Below are 20,816 nucleotides of genomic sequence, written 5' to 3'. Positions count from 1 at the left end.
GGCATATGTTAAAAATATCGTTATTCCAGAGAACGTGAATTTATGTTAATCATGACATACTTCTCGAAACTTTGCATGGAATGTACTCCCAGTAGAATATTTCTCAGGAAGATCGAGAAATATGTACAAACATTTAACTAATGTAGATGGTACTGAAGCAGCTGCCATGCATTCAATTAAACTAGTATGTCCAGTGCTCATTAAATTTAGAGAGTTTAGTAGGCATGACCCTTTATTGGTAATTACAGCGTGTTCATAGTCGGTAACTTCGAGACAGTCTCCAACGCTCTCGTCCGGTTCAAGAAACTGGGCTATAGTGAGACCTCCTTCCTCTAAAAAACGCGAAATAAACAAGAATTGTAGTACCTGAAGACTTGTTTGCCGCTCTGGACTTAATTTCTCGCACAAACAGTTGCGAGACACGTGAACAAAATATGTGTATATCCGGGAATTTATCGACAAAGTCGACGGGTTGGGCATCATGAAAAACCTAAACCACGATGAAATTAAAAGGCAAAAGGTAACCTTGCAGAAGTATGGGAGTGTGTTATATAAAATAGTATCCTTATCGTCATTGTTTTGAGCTTGTAAGTACTGATTAAACAGTGATATCAGTCTGCGACAGTCAAAAGATACAGGTAAGCTGGGTTCCCTATTAACGCTTTTCGTTAAATGCCTCCTCATGAAGTTCATGGCCCGAATCCTGTTTATATACGCATTAACCAAATCATATAGTTAACACCAAATGACCTCCAAAAGATGGACCAAGCGCCTAAAAACCACAATCCAACTGACGTAATATAACCAATCTACAATCCATTATCTCTGTAATGATAAATAGCAAACAACTTTATTTATTTTAACAAGGCCAACATATTTTTGTAATGCCTGGTGATAGATATCCAGCCACTAGGCTGAACTCGTCCTGTAAAATTCAAAGTTGCTCGGAGGTTATTTTATTTTAGGAATAAGCAAGTTCTGATTAGCAACTAGCAACAACTAGAAAGGATTGTCTTGGACAGAGTCAGATGGGAACCCAAGTTGGCAGCCTATTCTCCTCCACGGGAGGTAACAGGTGTAAGTTGATGATTAGTAAGTCCATTCACCCGAGAACTGTAAGGGTGCTAGAAGCGACAGATACCTTGTTGCTGAGACGTCTTCAGGCTTATTGTATTACAAAACCATATTTTTAGAAGAAGATTGTAAAGATTAAATTATTCAGTCCACTCCTTGGCCGAGTGAAAACAGAAATATCATGCAAACTCAATAAGAATGCGTCAGTGACCAAAAAGGTTGATATTCGGTAAATTTTATGTCTTAGGTAGTTCCGATCGATCATTGGCAACGACTATAGAGATAATAGCTAATGTAAGAGTTTCCATGTGTTAATATGTTCATTTGTGTGCGAAGTCCCCTTCTGCCTGTAAATCATATGGCACCACTTTTTTACTCTACACGTAATTTTCTTTTATTATTCTCCGTATTCACTTGTACTGCGTTCATCTTTAAGTATGTTGGCAACTGTTCTTGTGCTATCCACAGATTCATCACTTTGAAGAACTCCTTTATGTCGCAACTGCTTGTTTTGTTTTCCCTTAACTCAAAATTATATTTCGATGGCTCACATACTTGTAGTTGTAAATAAGTCCCCGAAATCAATAGCCAGATCACGTTCCGGAACGGTGTGCGCAACATCTGCGATCACTAGCCAGATGACATCAGTCAGTCCTCGATATATTGATAACCCATCAAATATATCTTCCAACCTCCTCCCTTCTGACTTTTGATTTCTCTGGGTGGGTGCGATTTGATTATTGAAAGTGTTACTGGTAAAGTGTTGTCAAACTACAATACCTGTGGTATCTTCATAGTGAACGGCTGTAGTCTTCATTGCTCTGTTTTTGAGTCCACAAACTTGATCCGTTCATGTGGAACAGAAACGTTTTTCCCATATGTAAGTTACATTTATTGTCGTCGACAAATAACAAACAGCACAGCTCTCTCGGCTCTTGTGTTATGATAATCTTAAAGCTGGTTTCGTACCTTTTCGGAAAAACAAATTGACGTACCCCACTCTGCGGACAGAGTGTTGTTACTTGACCGATAGGAACAAATTTTTGTCTCGTAAGTTGAGTTTTACCTTCAGTTGTTATATTTGGTCTGTAGTCTTAGGAAGAAATGTTGTCTTTATACATTTTATTTATTGTTGTACCTACATTTCGTACGGTATTAACTCTTCCGTACTGTCTTGTATGTTCTTTTATTCTATCAAACAAACTTTGTTGATCATCATTGTTCTTTGGTCTATTCGGAGTCAGAAGCGGTTCACTGATGAAAAAGCAAATCGCACAGATATAATGTTATTATTGGAATTCCCATAATTCTGCACTTTACAACCGTTTCAATGAAAAGACACTGAGCGCGATCCAAACTATTATATCCGAGACATAATTCTGATACCAAAGACAGCCAATATGCCATCTCTGACTTATCGTAACTATTTAACGTCAAGAAATGTTAACGTTTATCTTCAAAGAGATTGCATCGAGCCGTCATATGAGGCAGCTTGACCATAGCCTATGTACATGGTGATCCCTTTAATTTATTCCCCTTAAATAAAAGCTAATGTTGTAAGACCCTATTTCGGAATCTGTTAAGGGAAGAATAAAGCCTGGTACCAAGCATATCGGTCCAAGTCATGGAGTTATTGAATTATGTAGACTCAACAGAAAGTACATACTTTAGGTCACTACGTGAATCAGTCAAGAATGTGGTGGGATTAGGACTAGTAGTCACATATTATGAGTGGACTCATTACACTATTTATAGTTTTAAACCCGTGACATCGATTTTCCAAATGACTGTCAGACAGTGTCTAGTTTTACTTCGAACAGTCCTATATCCTATACACAATGCCGGTCATTAAATTGCGATCAATATACAGGCAGCCCTCGCTCTAAGAATGTTTCTGCCTTGTGTCCTCAACATAGACGAAATATGGTTCCTAAATAACCATGATAAACCCAATCATATGCTTCCAGATGTATTAAATCTACCTCATACAATAAGTCTTACTAGCAGAACCCTCCACAATGAATCGAAAGCTTCTAGTACATGAGTGAACATTCCTGAGATGTAAGGGATTCTGTCAGCAAACGGTACTTTCACAACACATTTAAAGCTACCCATTACATAACCTTTAAGAGTCTTGAATGAATAGATACCGTCGTGAAATTTATAGGCATATTAAGCCAGTCTGCCTTGAAAGTGAGAGTGATACTGTAGTCGTATTGGCTCCTTATTACACGCACTTTGAAGTTGGACGCATAATTGCCGTGACTTACATTCAATGTGCGGCACTTGGAAAAGGTGAAAATTGGTGAACAAGGGAACACAGATTATTGAAAATGGCATAGCTCGGTCATGCGAGCCTGGTCATTGTATAATATATGGCTTTTCGTATTAAATATGTCATTTTATCCCCAGCCCAAACGTGTTCTTCAGAACAGCTAAACAGCATACTGCTGATTGACACACACAACTAGTCAGTATATTGAAGTATGTGACCTCCACGTAAGATCTTATAGATTAGGTAGTCGCATTATGACAAATCTACAATTCCGTGCTTAAGTCTATCGTTTTAATAGCCAAGATAATGTCTAATAATAATAATGTCTAAATAGACCATAATTCTACATTAGTGAGACTGACTAAATAAACGCAGACTGTTATTTATTCTCACTTTCACTTTCATTTAATCGATTAATTCTTACTTATTTTAACCCACTATTCCATTAGTCTGTTGATTAGTGCTCACGTGTATTTTATCGTGATATTGATTAGTATTCGTAACTTATTATCCTAGATTTGAGGCAGTCAACGGAGACAAGTCGAGCACAGTGCACATGCAGTATATTATCATTTTATCTCAATTTTCGATCGTTATATGTTCTGATTTTGAAAAATGGAGGCACTATACTATATTCATTAAACATATACTTACTTGATACGGAAACAACGACAGGGATCGTGACAAGTTTGACCAGACGATCGTCATGGGATGCACGATGACAGCAGCATCCATGGCACTTCTTTGTATCTAGAAGCAGACGTATTTGCATAAATATTCTCACTTAAAGTGGTCTAGTTTATGAATCACCCTTATAAAGTGGAAATTAATACTATGCGTCTACACTACTTGTGATTGACGTGTAATTCGTTAATAAAATGAATCATTGATATATTAGGACGAGCAGGAATAGATTATTATCACCTCCTCTCCGATTCCGCCTTCACTGAACAGGATATAAGTCCTTAACCTCAGCTGTTAGAAGCTGGTTACCAATATAATATACAGAATCTTACACTGGTCGCTTCCTACTTTCAAACCAAGGAACTCTAATTAATAGCAACTATCCTACACCCAATTTCGATTGTGGTTAATTTTGGTTAAGTCCTTTTATTAACTTACTTACCAGACGTTGTCATTTGGATAGTAACAAATCGCATATATCTTTGTAATGTTATGATCACTAGAGCACATGACGGACTCTAGTCAAAACGTTGAATGCTTAAATGTCATTCGACGACTGATCCTCCTCCCCATATATATATGCACTCAATTCCTATTATTAGCTTTTGCTTTGTCTTGCCTCGCCCTTATACAATTTGACTATAAATTTGCCTATGTTATTGCTCGCACTTGCTCACTGATACTCACTCATGTGTTTGTAGCTTTGTGACCTGCGTTATCTGATAATAAACTATAGTTGCAGCCTCTCTTTGCCCTCTGGTTTCATGCACCGTTGAGATTTATATTATAACGGTTATCGAGGTGAAAGATTAGCGAAGAACTGCACTTCAGTTTACTTCTGTTATTCTTATATTTACTTCATTGTAGTTCTATTATTATATTGACCAAGGTGAACTATGTGACAACCAAGTATGCCAGATTAAGGATGTGTATTCATTATTGTCATCTGAACGGACGTGTTACCTAAAATAGGTGACTATAAATAATTAGGCCCCTAAACCCAAAAGGAAAACTGTAGGCCATAAAGACTTATCTAAAAAAGGAAACAACATTGTCTCGTGGCGTAAAACCATAGTCATTTAGGCTTCAAAACACAGCTTACAGAACAAATACCGGAACTAAACCTTCCTCAATTATTCACTGATGGTTTACTTCGAAACAAGCTCAAATATTATTAGGCTTATTACAACTTGGGATATCATTCCGGAGTGTAATGCAAGTGTCCAATGCAATGTAGTCTGGCAAAGGAAATAGAAATTATAGTCAAAGCGACATGCACAGCATAATTCGATTTTTAATGGAAATTGCATGATCATTTGACAAAGACATTCACTACGTAAGTGTAAGCATGACCGTTATTCCAGCCTCCGATACAATTAGTTGGCTTGACAACGTTGGGGATATTTCCACTCATAAAAAGCAAAGTTCATGTCAAATCTACCTCCACAACCTTCAATGGCTCCGCCCAATGCAGGTATTCCGTATTTGAAGTTATTGAAGTTAGCCGAGTGTGTATCAATTTGTGCGTCAATTTGTAGTCTTCACATAATTAAGTGGTCTAACGACGTCTGTAAACCTAAAAGGCTGCTTAAAATCATTTAAACTGTGCCATCGTTCTTCTAAAGTGCAGAAATTGAATTTTTCAATAAATGCCGCTGTACCCACATCGTTAAAGGCCGTATTACATTCCAAAAGTAACGGAATATCTGTAAAAACAATGACATGCAGTTTTAGGGACTGTTTACAGTAGGAATATTCTTGGTACTACTAGTAAAGCTTCCAGTTCCCGAAATGTCTCAGTTGATATCAGTGAATATTTTGGGCTGCTGATGCTGATAAAACTTCTCTCATTTTGGGGCGACTTCCGTAAGAGACTTTATGAAACCCAACACGTAAAACAAACGTAATTCTATTGCCTTTGTAGAATTCGCACACTCACTACACTTATAGAAAAAGAGAAAATTATTGTGAACGGAACCTTAAATATAGGTAGGAAATCATTTTCCCTACTGATGTGCTAGTCCAGGTTTCTGCAATGATATCAATACGAATTATTAGCAAAATGTATATCGTAACCTACCACCAATGAATAAAAAAGCCTAAATATTCTAGCTTGCAACATTTGTATAAACCGACTACTTTATAGCAGGACACTACTGATACGTTTACCACTCATTGACAGAACTTCGGATACGAAACACTTGCCGAAACGGTACGATGGAAGTCCTTAACGAAGTTGAGACATCGAAAAATGTCATCGATGAATCTCTAATAATCATGTGCAGCACTTATCAAGCCGAAAAGCATGCGTGAAACTTCGTGCAGACCAAAAGGTTTAAAGTGTGTCAGCAACTCCGCCTGTAGCTCTTCTAGAGTTACTGCCGGTCCTAAACCCACACAAAAGAGGATGGTTGGGTATGAGGTCGGCAACCTCATCGCGTACAAAACCAGTTCGCTAAAAACGCTAACCAGGTTAAACAAATTAAACCATTTAAACTCTACCCTTCGAGTTCAAGGAAGAATTATGACTCCTCAAGATGAAAGTCAAGATTCTTCGGAAGTCACGAGGCTGATGTCACTTCTAACAACCACAGCAACGACTTTAACAGGTATATGGAACGTCCGGACTATGTGGGAGACCGGGAAGACCAATCAAATAGCAATGGAAATGAAGAGATACAAATTGGCAGTACTTGGAATCAGCGAAACTCATTGAACACAAGCTGGACAGCAAAGACTAGATACAAGAGAGATGCTGCTGTACCCCGGTCACGAAGAACAAAATGCTCCACACACTCAGGTAATTGCTCTAATGCTCTCCAGAGAAGCACGAAATGCACTTATAGGATGGGAATCTCACGGATCCAGAATCATCAAAGCATCATTCAGAACAAAGAAGGAGCGGATCACAATGAATGTCATCCAATGTTATACAACCACCAACGATAGCAACGATGACGATAGAGATCAGTTCTACTCGAGACTGTAATAAATCATAGTGAAATGCCAAAGAAAGGACCTCACTATCCTGATGGGAGATCTAAGAGGTAAAGTCGGAGTGGACAACAAAGGATATAAAGATATAATTGTACGACGTGGACTGGGAGGGAGAAATGAAAATGGTGAGAGAATCGCAAATCTATGTGCATTCAACAAATTGGTTATATGTGGCACAGTATTTCCATACAAACGCATACACCAAGATACATGGATCTCGCCGGACCATATCACAGAGAACCAAAAAAGTCATATTTGTGTCGATAAAAAATTCCGAAGAACAATAGGAGATGTGAGAATCAGGAGAGGAGCTGACATAGCTTCAGATCACCACCAACTGGTGGTCCCAAGAAGCATTATCATGAGGAATGGATCTCTATGGAAACCCTGGACAAGATTGAAGAGTGGGAGAACAAGGAGGCATCAATTAACGACCGTCGACCACTGGCAGAGAAAGTCAAGGCACAAACAGAGTACTCAGAAGCAAAGAGGCATGTGAAGAAGAACATTAGAGCCGACAAGCAAAAGTACATGGAAGAACTAGCAACGACGGCCGAAAGAGCTGCAAGAGAGGGGAGTATGAAACAACTATACGATACAACGAAGAAACTAACAGGGAGATGTAGCGAACCAGAGAGCCAGTCAAGGACAAAGAGATTGAAGAACAAAGGATTTGATGGGTAGAATACTTCGAGGAACTGCTGAATATATCAGCTCCATTGAATCTACCGGATATCGAAGCAGCACACACACAACTTCCTATGGATGTCATCCACCAACGATCGAAGAAATCAGGATGGCCAACAGGCAAATTAATAGTGGGAAGGCAGCAGCACCTGACAATATACCAGCTGAAGCACTGAAATCAGACAATGAAGTAACTGCAAACATGATTCACCTTCTAATCAAGAAGATTTGGGAGGAAGAACAAGTGACAACGGACTGGAAAGAAAGGCACCTCATCAAGATACCAAAGAAAGGAGATCTGAGCAAATGTGAGAATTACAGAGGCATCAGTTTGTTGTCAGTGCCGGGAAACTTTTCCGACAGTGTTGCTGAATCGAATGAAAGACGGGGTAGACGTCCGACTTCTAGACTAACAGGCTGGATTCCGTAAGGGTAGGCTGTGCACTAACCAAATTGCAACAGTATGGATCATCGTGGAACAATCAGTTGAGTGGAATTCGTCACTATCATCTTCACTGACTATGAGAAGGCGTTTGAAAGTGCGGACCCTAGAACATTATGGAAACTTCTTCGACACTATGTTATGAGTTCCTGAGAATTTTGACTCCTATCCCATACACACAAACAGATACAGACGAAGACAACTAATGTATCAGCAGTCTGCATCAACAGGCCTCAACATACACAAAGGAAAAAGCAAGATTCTCAAATACAACACGGAGAACACCAAGCCAACCATACTTGATGACGAAACTCTGGAAGAGGTGGAAACATTCATTTACCTAGGAAGCATCATTGATGAACAAGGAGGATCCGATGCTGACGTAAAGGCGAGGGCCTCATTCCTACAATTGAAGAAGATATGCAACTCAAAGCAACTGTCAACCAATATCGGAGTCACAATCTTCAATACGAACGTCATGACAGTCCTACTGTATGGAGCTGAAACGTGGAGAACTACTACAACCATCGTCAAGAAGATACAAGTATTTATAAACAGTTGTCTATGCAAAATACTCAACATTCACTTGCCGGATACCATCAGCAACAGCAATAGACTATTGTGGGAGAGAGAAATCAGCTTCCAGTTGAGGAGGAAATCAGGAAGAGACGTCGGAAGTGGATAGGACATACATTGAAGTAATCATCAAACTGCATCACGAGGCAATCCGTAACTTGGAATCCTGATGGGAGGCGGAAAACAGGAAGGTCAAATAACACATTACGCCTGGGAATTGAAGCACATATGAAAAGGATGAATACTATCTGGAAAGGGCTGAAAATGATTGTTTAGGACAGGGTTGAATGGAGAGTTCTGGTGGGTGGCCTATGCTTCTCCACAATGGGTAACAAGCGTAAATAAGTAAGTAACTATTTCATCGGCAGCAATAAGAATTTGGTTGAACGCTTTAATCAAATCGTGAATTTGCGCCACAGAGTAACAATTGTGGGTGGTTTTCCTATTACGTTGACGATAGTCACCAGCTCAACGCCAATCGTTGCTGTCATTTTTAGGTACCATACGCAAGGGAAATGCACATATGTCGCCTGATTTCCGAATAACTCCCAAGTCTATCGTATGGCTGAATTTGATCTTGGCCAAGCTTAGCTTTCCAGTAGCTAGTCGACGCTCGTTCGAGAATACAGGTGGTCCTGAAGTCGTGTTATTGTGTGTAACATTGCAGGTTACGCACGTCAATTTCGGTCGCTTTTCGTGTAGCTCGAGGTACTTGTCGAGTTCTCGTTGATAGTTTGGATGGACTATGAGCTTAACAATGGCTAGAGATAATCTTTAACAAGAAAATGGATTTATACAAACAGATAAGTTAGTCTTTCCATCAACTAACCTCTGTTTGTTCGTGTCGATGAGTAAGTTGTGGTGTTATAGCAAGTCTATGCCAATGATTGACATAGAAACGTCTGCAACATGAGAATCCAGTGAATAACTTTAAGCGAACTTATGTTAAGATAGTTATATCGCTTACCATATGTAGCAGTCGGTTCTCCATCTGCTGTCTGTAAGTTAAAGACTGGTTCGTGCAGACGAGCTTCAGAATTCGCGGGAAGAACATTAATTTCCGCTCCAGTGTTGACGGGGTGACGAGCGTTCATTATTTAATCAGTGATGTATAACAAAAGGCTATGCTCGTCAGCTACGGCTGCCATTACCGCGCGCCGCCGGGAAGTTTCCTGAAAAGCTTATCGTGTCAGACGGTTCGGAGATTGGGAAACTAGAGGGTTTCCTGCAATTTTTAGAAGAATTACCATGGATATTGTGGTACGACCACCAATCGCGGTTATCTGCTTTTCACGATCTTGACACTGATCTTTTACGTGATGGACTTCTTCGAGGAGTTTGAGGGCGCCCATGATTATGATGAATATTAGGATAACGGGTGAAAGTATAATAGAAGTCCGCTTCGGTGTTTGTGTCGTTTGATGCTTTTCGTTGAAAGAATAAACCTCAGGGCTTGGAGTCCCGGTAATCTCAAGAATCCGATCGGCAGATGCAGCCAGTTCATCTACGGCGTTGATTTGAAACGATACCAGGACCGCCTGCACCTGCTGGAAAATCGTAGACTAGGACAACTCTCTAGACAGGCTGTTGACCACTAGCATACGTAAGAACATTTCTATTAACGAGCTGTGTTGTAACTCGATGTTGAGGAAAAGCTGATTAACCTTTGTCGGTCGGTCAGGTCTGCACGTTTAAGGACGACCTTTTTCAAAGTGTCGTAAGGTTCTGAAAATTAACTGGTGGACATACTCAGCTTGACGCACCCGTTGAAATCACGCTTAAGTGCCTTCACTACTGCGAGGAATTGTGCACGTGGGTTCGTATAGACGTGCTCGTGGAAGTCAGCTTCTGCGTAGCAGAGCTATGTTTCAATATTGTTGGGCCAGAATGGCATGAGCTGAACGGTAGGAGGCGAAAGAGTCTTAAGACTAATAACTTAGGTATCTGTTCCTTTATGATGAAGACAAGACCTACCAATATGCGAGAAAAAAAATCACCCGGAAATATGAAAACAATATTTACTGATGTGAAAATAAGAACTGGCAAAATAGCATAGTGTTCCAACAAGGAACAGACCCACAGTTTGTTGTTTGGTGTGCCAGATTTCTTAGGGCTCACTACTAAAGATACCTCAGGGATTCAGAATTTGACAACGCTTTTATACGTAAAATCCTTATAATCGAAGCATATTAACCCATTCAATCAGAAGCCAAAAATGAAGGACTTTGAAGATGTACTTGAAAAGCTTTCGATATATCTAGAGGCGTTTGGTCCAAGCTGGTTGACAGTTTGAAAGGAATGCCTAGCACGACATACCCACTTGTGATTCGGTTCGGATGCGTGGCCGAGTGCCTTCAGCTGGGGTGTGTCAGTAAAATCAATGTCGAAGACATACAGAACTATTTATTTTGAGAACTTGTTTATCGCTACAGACGGGTTAACTTCTACATCTTCGAATACCATACAAGTTTATTTTAGATATTGAAGGTTCTTGATACTAGTAAGAAACGGCCGCTCAGTGCTTTCGAGTTTTTAACGGTGGTCTAACGCTATTAGGTTCATAATCTCAATTAAAACTCAACAATCTCCGCAACGCTACACTAATAATCTTGAAAAATTTATTGAATAATATTACGATTAATTAATTCTCACAATATCTCCATCATGTTAGATAAACTTGATGTGGCTGCATTTAAGTAAACAGTATTTTGTGACTTGGAAGTGTATTACACCCGTAAAAGAACTTGACAATATGGAAAGTAGATAATATGCTAGAACAAATTTTAACACAATAAATCTAAATGGCTGTGTATAAATACGAAAACAGTAGAAGAGATAGTAATGAAAACAAGTGACGTATTGAGTAAAAATTTATAACAACCGTTACGTAAGTGATACTTGAAAGTTTTTCCTTGGATAACCACCACTAATGGAGTTCACTAGATCAATAAACGTCCTTCTGCATGGTTGGAACAGACGATGCAAAGAGAGATATGAATCAGATAGTGTCACTGTGTAAATTTTGAACAGTTATGTTCCACCCTCAGTGGTGTGCTTTATAAAGTTTTTCTGATAGATTTCTAATTAAGGTTACTTCACAGCGCAGTGTTTCCTGCAATATTCACACACTTATCAGATTCAAGCCCCGAATAGGTCCTTATTAGCTGATAACGATACCTTTTTGAGCTGAAGTACAACATGAGCAAAAAGAATATAGATTATGACTGGACGAGGCCTCCTTTTTGTGTCAAGTTCGTCCACAAGTTATAAAAACCTAGTCCCAAAATTTTGTAACCAAATAGTCAGAAAACACAAACTGTCACTTAAAATCGAGTCCCACTTTTCTATTTTCAAGACATGAGTGTAAAGAAATTAATTATTTCATACTAGTCCATCATGAACATATTGTTTATTGAATGATATATTTAGTGTAGGATGTGGGTACAATAAGTTATGCGTTACTTCGATGGGTGTACTGGGGTTACAACTGGCAACAACGCTAGTGGCTGCAAGTGTTCTGTCAAAAGTTATTTCTTTTTTCTCATTTACACATTTCCTAATTGCGGGTCTCACGCGATACGCCGTACCAACAGATCAACAACTTCTAGAAGCTAGTGGAAACTGTAAAACAAAGATCAAAGGTATGTTTCTATAGCTTAAGGTTTTTATTTTGTGTCGCTTGTCCTGAATCAAATGAAAAATACATCTCCACGATATCGTTTCAGCAGTCTATATGTTGTTTCCCAGACAAATGTCCCGGATAATTAAATCTGAGTTACATTTTTCCGTTATCATGTTTACTGAACGATATGAAATATGGACCTGATAGGATACACATCTCGTTAATTTCTCATTCGCTGTGCAAATATGGTCATTAGAAGACCTAGTTCAGTAACATACTATCCTAGGATGAGAATGATGATGAAATAGTGTGTACGTACCCTGTTCATCGTTTTCCAATTATCTTTCACAAACAGCCTGTCAAAACTTCCTAGGTTCTTTTCGTCAAGGACTGATGGATTTCCATCTAATTACTGTGGCTCAAAGTTTGTTCTTGAAACGGTGTCTTTGAGAATTGAAATGTTAGTTACAATAAAACTAAGCAAACTCGGTAAAATCCTCTTCATAAACTCATTTCTCTTTTAGCTTGAAATTGCTTCTGAGTTCTAACAGAAGGTTCTGCATTTTATCAGCGTCTCCACCAAATAAGACTATGTCATCTGCGTACTCTAAGTCGATAAGTGGACCTCCTCGTAGGAGATCAATTACTGAAAATTCATTCGATCAGAGCGTTATTTCCAGCAGTAGGTCTATGATGAAGTTGAACAAAAATGGAGATAGTGGACAGCAATCCCGGACACCACTTAAGGTTGTAAGGTCAGATGACAGTTCGCCATAAGCTCTCACTCGACTGGTAGTGTTCGGGTGAAGAGCCTTCACAAGGTTTATGTACTTCTGAGGTACACCTTCCAATGACAGACACTGCCACAGAGCCTCTCGATCTACAGAGTCGAATGCTGCTTTTAAGTCAAGAAAAACTGTCATTGTCGGACGCCGATAAGCATGTCTGTGTTCTAAGACCCGACGAATAGTGAATATGTGGTTGATACAGCCACGACCAGGTCTGAAGCCAGCCTGATTTTCTCGTTCTTGCGGTTCACGAGTCTTAGTTAGGCACCCGATAATTATTGAGGTTAGTATTTTAGATGCTATATTAGTCAAACTAATCCCTCTATGGTTATCACAGGATGGTTTTGACCCCTTCTTATATATTGGGACAATCAGTGATTGTGACCAGTCCGATAGGATTACAACGAACTCCCAGATTTTAGCTAAAATATTAGTCAACCTAGTTGCTAAAATTGGACCGACACACTTAAAGACCTTTAGAGCCAATCCATCTAGACCGACCGCTCTTCCTCGTTTCAGATTAGCTATTGCTTTTGAACTTCAACTGGTGTCGGGGCACGTCAATGTTCCATTCAGACTGTCTAGGAATGATGGATAGTTGTAGAGTAGCTGAAGGCCAGCTAAACTGTTCTCTAAAGTGTTCCGCCCATCGTTCTAAACATCTGGGCTGAGGGCAGATGAGAGTCTCATCGTTTTCCGAGATTGTCTCGCTTACAATTGACTTCTTGATTCCGGTTTCTTTTATTAATATGTAAAGCTGTTTAGTGTTACCTACAGCCACTGTCTTTTCCATCTCTTTTGCTGGTGGGTCTTCTTTGTGTGGTTTTATTGCGTCTAGTGGGGCGCAAACAAATACGTGCTTATACCAACATTTATATGTTCAAATAAATGATAAATAATTTGTTACATCATAAAAAATGTCACTGAGAGCACGTTCTATAACATATCTTGAAACGTAACTTTTTTTCAGGGAAAAGAAGGAGAAATGACCTACTTTCTGGATCCTCCAATGGAACAACTTGTCACTCTGATACTTTCTATTTTCCCCGCTCTACAACCATTCATTTAAAGCAATCACATGTATCTACCTCTGATATCGCCATTTTACCACTATATTCCAGTCACCAATGGCTAGTCGACTTCACCGTTTGTGCTTCTTGTGTATATTTAATTAACGAAGTAGCCTATAATTGTATCATCCCATGGTATGAGGGTTTTGACCAAAATCAAACAACACTATCACATGCTAGCTCAAAACAAGATTCTCCTTATCCTATATCTCTCAATGTGCGTATCAATTTGAGTCTAGTTTGGATGACTTTAAGCCTTTGGTTCACCATTCGCACTCTCGTTTCCTTAACAGCAATATACTTTCAACCTAAAAATGATGCCACAAAAATCGAATCTCGATCTCCTAAATTCACTATAAGTACAGCACTTACAAACACACCTTCAGGTGAATGTATACTCATCCTTGCAGCTGGCTTTTTCTTCCTTGTTGCTGCAACCTTATTTCTTTCTCTTGATGGAACTTTGGTTGACTTTGGTCTTCAAGCTGCTTACGGGAATTTAACTTTCGGAGAATTCTCATCTTCTAGAACTCCAATTATTAGCTGGGGTGCATTTCACTTCATTCTAGCTGTTATAGCCTGTATAATTGGTTCACTGTTTGTTTATCCAGGAATAAAATTTGGAAAGATATACTTGGACACAGTTAAGTAAGTGTACATTTTGTAGTGAATAACAATGAATGTTTAGTTGAATTTATTGTGCTTGTATTTTAATTCCTTTGTAGACTATCCAAGCAGCGTTTATTAAATCATTTATTCCCTTTAGACATTAGGCTCTATAAAACTACTCTAGTTACACAGTGGAAAATAATAGTTACTTCATCTTGTTGTACTAAACTGTAAAATGTGTTGATGTTGAAAATATATAACATCCATCACATTCTGAAATAAAGTTTTGTAATCAATCCATGGTTGTACCGATTCGATTCTTCGAGAAATATTTTTTAACTAAGTGATTAAGGATAAATATATTGTAGTGAACGAAGAAGTCAGGTGGGGATAATCAATTTATTGCTTAGCACAAAATTACAGTTCTTTCGTAAAATGTGGAAACCATACACTAAATAATTCATTTGCAACTCTTCCATCATTGTCTTTTACATTCTTCATGATTCTTCTAATTCTCGATTCTTTTATGTTTCTCTTTCTGTTTTCTTCAGTCTAATCTTCTCAACCTTCTTTTAACAGGCGTTCCACATCCGATTGATGTTACACACTACTTATGTCTACCGATATAGGTATCATATACCACGATAAGTGAAATTAGGTTTTATCGTCTTACTATGCGATGGCAGATAGGTTATGGCATATCACTAAAACATTATAACGTTTTTGATTGTATCATATACCATTGTTGTTGACCGATGAAATTGTCGGTTTTTATCTGTGTCAAAGCTGAACTTATTCATGCGTTTGAATATCTAATTGAACGCTCGAACAATGTATACAATGTTCGTCATCCCGACTGAATCTATGCACACTTTCTGCTTGTTTTGCGCAGTACTCCATGTGAATCTACTTGTTTTATCAATCTTTTTTAGCTGCTTCAAATACAACAATCCTCAAACTATCTGATAACTGGTCGATCAGTAGGGTTATGGAAATTAATTATCATGAATTAGCTTTGAAAACAATGATTGGAGTCAGATCAGTTATCAGAGAAGCCACTAAAAGGTTACTCATGTCCCACTAAACCAGTTACTCATCAACTTTCTTACGTGAACATGAAATTAATACCAAATAAAAACTATCCCTAAAACTTTTAGTGAAAATATTTGATAGAAATACCACGAAAATAAGAACCTTCTTTATCTTGAAAACTAAATATTTTAAGTGAGTAATTTCATAATATCTAATAGAAAGTTTTATAATAAATAATAAACTGTAATGTAGTCGATAACACTTTAATGTCCTTTAATTCTTAAATTATTTTTCCATATTTAGACAATGTCCAATGTCAGTAATCAAACGTATCATACTACATCTGAATTTCATATGTCCAATAATTCCTATTTTACTTTGGCTTATTCCAATCACTGATCATATTTCTAATTCGTTGATTACGCTTACGCATAGTAATTCATTGATTGAGAAACCTTTTCTCATCACAATTATCAACTTTGTATCTAATCTATTCATGAAACATTTGAATAGTATTCGACTAATTGTATCTTTGGCAGTTGTACTCTTTCGTCTTTCCACTGTTCGTTGGACATTACAAGTATGTGCCTAGCTTTTTTATGTTCATTGTTTATTTATTCATTTATTTAAACACATAAATATTGGTACAAGGAAGCACCAGATAAATATGCACCTCACAAATCTCATTCGATTTGTGTGAGGGCTGTGATACTGCCCAGGTGCCCAAACTGAAGCAGGCGGTTTTCTTAGGGGGCCACACCCGGAGCCTTTGACCTGAAGGTCTAGTCCACAAGGCAGTGGAGCATCTTAAGGAGATGCAGTCCCATGGTAGCCGGTGACCAACGATTGGTTCATACGCCATTGTTTCCTTCAGGATACTGGAGCCCATGTGCACCATTTGTTTGGAATCAGGGTTCTCCAACTCCCCTAGGTGAACGTTCCGTGTCCACCAACCCTGTTAATGCGCTGGACATTCGCTTTTCGTCCTCTCAATTTCGTAAACAACACCCGTGGCGCGAGAAGGCAGTAAGTAGGACTTCCCTGGCAGAGGCTATATATTCGCGTGGCCATGTGAGAGCATTTCGAGAGGGAGAGCGGACTCTCTCCACTCTCGACCGTTCCAGGGCATTTGGGGGCATGTTCATTGTTTAGTTCATATGTACTATTGTTGGTATAACGGATTTAAAGGATAACGTAAGAGTGGCCTTATCTTTTTTCTGAATAGTTTTTAGGTATTCCTGGGATGCTTCTACAAAACTTTCCTTGCTAGAGTTTTACTTAGTAATGAAACTAGATATAAAATTAATAAGTTGAATAGTTTTTCAGATTACTTTTGTTCTGTTTCTATGCCGCGGACACAGTGTTCATATTCTGACTTAATAAGTAATCTTGTCGTATAAATCACGTGGCTTACTTATATATCTTATGGTGTCCACTCCAATAAAGCCTTAACAGGCGACTAACGTTACCACTACAATTTCCGCTAATATTTAAAAACGTTTGATCAACAAGAATCCCTAAACTCAATAGTGTACACTTCCAATTATTCCCCATCTCTTGTTGTTCTAGGTTTGTGATATTTGTTAAAGATCACCGTGATCTGCAAAGCAATGGATACAACGGTCATTTGGTACCCCATCAGTGACACGTAAGTAATAAGAGGAAAACCAAATAAATAGAAACGTTGATGTCGGTGGTAGTAGAAATAGCACGATAAGTCAAAGAAAGGAAAACAACGAAAAATAACATTATTGGCAATAAAATAACGAACTTATAAGTTTTGGTCCCTGTAAATGATTTTGACCCATACTCTCTAAAGCCTGTAACAATAAACTTCAAACCCCCTCATGTCGACAGACATGAGTAGCATGCACCACAAGTAGAAGATAATATAGCGACAAATTACGATTCAAATAAAAGCCTAGAACTAGGGTAATAAAACCAAAATAATTAATAAAAATGCAATTAATATATGCAAATAAATTCGTAGAAAATTAGCTTCGAAAGCTTTTACCTCATAGTTAAATAACCTCTTACAACACTACTGATTCTAGGTGTTTTGCATTTTCTTCTCTACCATAAGTAGTGTTTTAGAATAACTAAAACTTTTAATCCATAGAATTCAATACAATTTGATTGCAATATAACTTGATCAACTTTCTTTTTGTTATTGTTAAATAATTGAGTAATTCAAATGTACTAATAACAATACTTCTTTCAAATTCAATTTTGTTTTTTTTTTAAAAAAATACAATAGGCTTATTTAAATTCTGCCCAGGATAAACTGGATAGGTTTACTCATGAAGCAGGACAAACTTCAAATAAAGAAGTACAACGATTAGTTGCAAGTATATTTTATTGTTTAAACCTAGTCGCTTTACAGTATATTTCACCTTGTTTTCTTTTCTTATGTCTTTTATGCTTATATAAAAATCTATCAGGTCTATCATGGTTACCTTATGATTATCATCAGCAACAATATCTATATTCTTCTGATACATTGAATGTATTACCATCTTTTGTATCGAATATTCAAAATAATTTAACTAATTTTTTCCTAACTGATTTCATGAATCAAAATAATTTCACTTCATGGTCAACTGTATTTATGCAAGCTAGATATATCTTTAGTCAAATAATGGATCATTTCTTATTTCATGGAATGATTATTGCACGTGGTATATTTGGATTTTTAGTTTGGTGGACGTTAACTAGTTGGCAATTAATGTGTTTTTTAGGTTTAGCTTATCATAGATTTGCAAATGAATAAGAACTACAGTGAAATTAGACTTATTCTCTGTCAAATTAAATGAAATATCTTTTATTTTCCTTTTGTAATTTAGGTCAATTAACTAACCTTACTTTTTATACTGTAATTTAATTTTAGTATTATTGTTGTTACGTTGATGATAGTGATGATGGTATTTGTTCCTTTTTAGCATTTGTTTCCCATAAAACCAACAAGCATACCCCCTCCCTTTTTCTCTCCTCTACGTATATATATATATATATATAGTTTCCTTTCAATAAACGTTCTCCTATTTTCATGCTTTGCTCTTCATTTTTCTTCGTAGATTGAAATATGTAGAATATTATTATTGAATACACATGTTTAACCGTTTGACTTTTATTTTATTACGCTTTTAATACTCCAATTATAAACTGATCCAAAGGATTTAAAATCAATCCAAACGAGTACTAATGATGAATTTCGACTGAAAAAAGAAAACTAATCTCTTCAATTTTGTCTGGTCATAGCAGTGTCGATATTTAGTTCCAATTATACAGCATAGAACCTGGTACATATATACATCTGTTCAATTGGTTACATTATATTAAAACAGCATAATGATATTGTCAAGACAAACGTCGAAGTAGTAATAGTCTTGTTATTAGTAGAAGAAAATATTAGACACAGACAACATGATTCTATAAGAAAAGATAACTTCGTGTCATGAAAAGTAAAAGTATTTTAAGGTGGAGAGTGAATACATGTACGCTATTATGAGCCATATCACTCAACGTCTACAAATCAGTCCTGGAATAGGATTATGCAGCTAGAGGGAGAGAAACATCCTAAGTATGGGCTGCATTGGTACTCAAATCGTTCATCAGACTGCATTATATGTTGGAATCTTAAATAATTTTTTAAATAAACTATTCAATAAATGTTTTACACGAAGATGAAAGAGAGTAATAGTAGACAACCCTGACAAATTCAATATTGGATTAGAAATTCTGATGAATGTTCAATCTACGCCGTAACATGACTATGAGTATTTGAGTCAGGATCTTTTAGAGTGTTAAGCTACTTTTCTGTCACTCCCTTCAATAAAATGCATTGCCATAAGATCTGTAAATAGATAGAATCGTATACCTTATGTATACAATCGTATGCATAATTATAGTGTCTATGTATATAGTGTCACTTCCAGTATATATTATAGGTGACAACTATAAATTAAAATCCAGTAGACCATAATATCCAGAAAGTAGTCAAATTAATCACTTATTGTACTTATAATCCGGTTACTGTTAGTGTATACCTCCGGAACTTGGTTATGTTTAACGAAAACGTTTTACATGATTGTACTAAGTACTTGTGTTACTGAAAACATGTATTGAGATGGCATTGGATAAACTCTGAATTAAAGACCTTACTTTAATCTCTCTATATGGTTCATAATACTATCTGACAAATGGTTATCGAATTAGTTCAATGCAAAGAAACTTCGATATCAGCTAGTCGCTATATATATATATATATATATTCACATAAGTTATTCAGTTAACCTCATGTTTAGTATAAAACAACATCCTACACTGGCTTGTAGGAGACAAAGTTGAAAACCAAACTGACAACATCTACTAGTGTAAATTATACTTTGAAATTTAAGTGAATGCATGGATTCAATCTCAGTTATTCAAGGTAAACCTATCACTCGTCAACAGTTATAGCTATACACTGATAACTATATAAATATATTTGGGACCTAATTTGTTTCACTGTGTTTTCTTGATTAAATCTCCATAATGTATTACAACGGTTCTCAAGTTTTCTCACCTTCCAAGCAGACTTATATTCAGATTGATGAAACCACAATTTTGGCATATTTACATATCAAAAAACCGCAATTCTTACTTAACTTAATGCTAGGATTGTCTAATAAATTATGTTTTTGTAACCCAAGTTTCATCCCTCTCACGCATACGTCAAGAACCATCAGTATTTTGTAGACCCAAATTTGACTACTCATAAGTAGCTAGTAATTAATCCTCCAAACTTTGAGTTTTAGCTAGCCCTTTGGCTTATGTATACCCTGAATGGATGATTCGACATTGTCTGTAATTACAAGTTTGATTATATTCCTAGACCGTAGCCAACTTAACTGGATATAAACAGGTGAAATTCCTTTGTACTCTGATGAAACTTAAATAATTTTTGAAGAAAAGGATTGAG

The 20,816-nt window shown here is 37.3% G+C and overlaps 2 protein-coding genes across 2 annotated transcripts in view; one reads left to right on the top strand and one right to left on the bottom strand.

Moving 5' to 3' along the window:
* Positions 1-4,121, bottom strand: part of Smp_135870 (beige/beach protein-related) — a gene marked incomplete at its 5' end in the record, with an annotated part of 112,583 nt that extends 108,462 nt beyond the window's left edge. The window contains 2 exons of the mRNA XM_018789535.1: positions 71-332; positions 4,004-4,121. Of these exons, the coding sequence (XP_018654969.1) occupies positions 71-332; positions 4,004-4,121 (380 nt within the window). The remainder of the gene's footprint in view (positions 1-70; positions 333-4,003) is intronic.
* An 8,041-nt stretch (positions 4,122-12,162) lies between these two features.
* Smp_135880 (hypothetical protein) lies at positions 12,163-18,626 on the top strand (the record flags this gene model as incomplete). The annotated part of the gene is made up of 4 exons (XM_018789534.1): positions 12,163-12,376; positions 14,116-14,863; positions 16,160-16,394; positions 18,114-18,626. The coding sequence occupies exons 1-4, from the start codon at positions 12,202-12,204 to the stop codon at positions 18,624-18,626; spliced, it is 1,671 nt and encodes a 556-aa protein (XP_018654968.1). The 5' UTR covers positions 12,163-12,201.
* Positions 18,627-20,816: the final 2,190 nt, after the last annotated feature.

This window comes from Schistosoma mansoni, chromosome W (genome assembly GCF_000237925.1).
Source record: "Schistosoma mansoni strain Puerto Rico chromosome W, complete genome".
NCBI classification, from domain to species: domain Eukaryota; kingdom Metazoa; phylum Platyhelminthes; class Trematoda; order Strigeidida; family Schistosomatidae; genus Schistosoma; species Schistosoma mansoni.
This window is presented reverse-complemented; position numbering and strand designations above follow the sequence as displayed.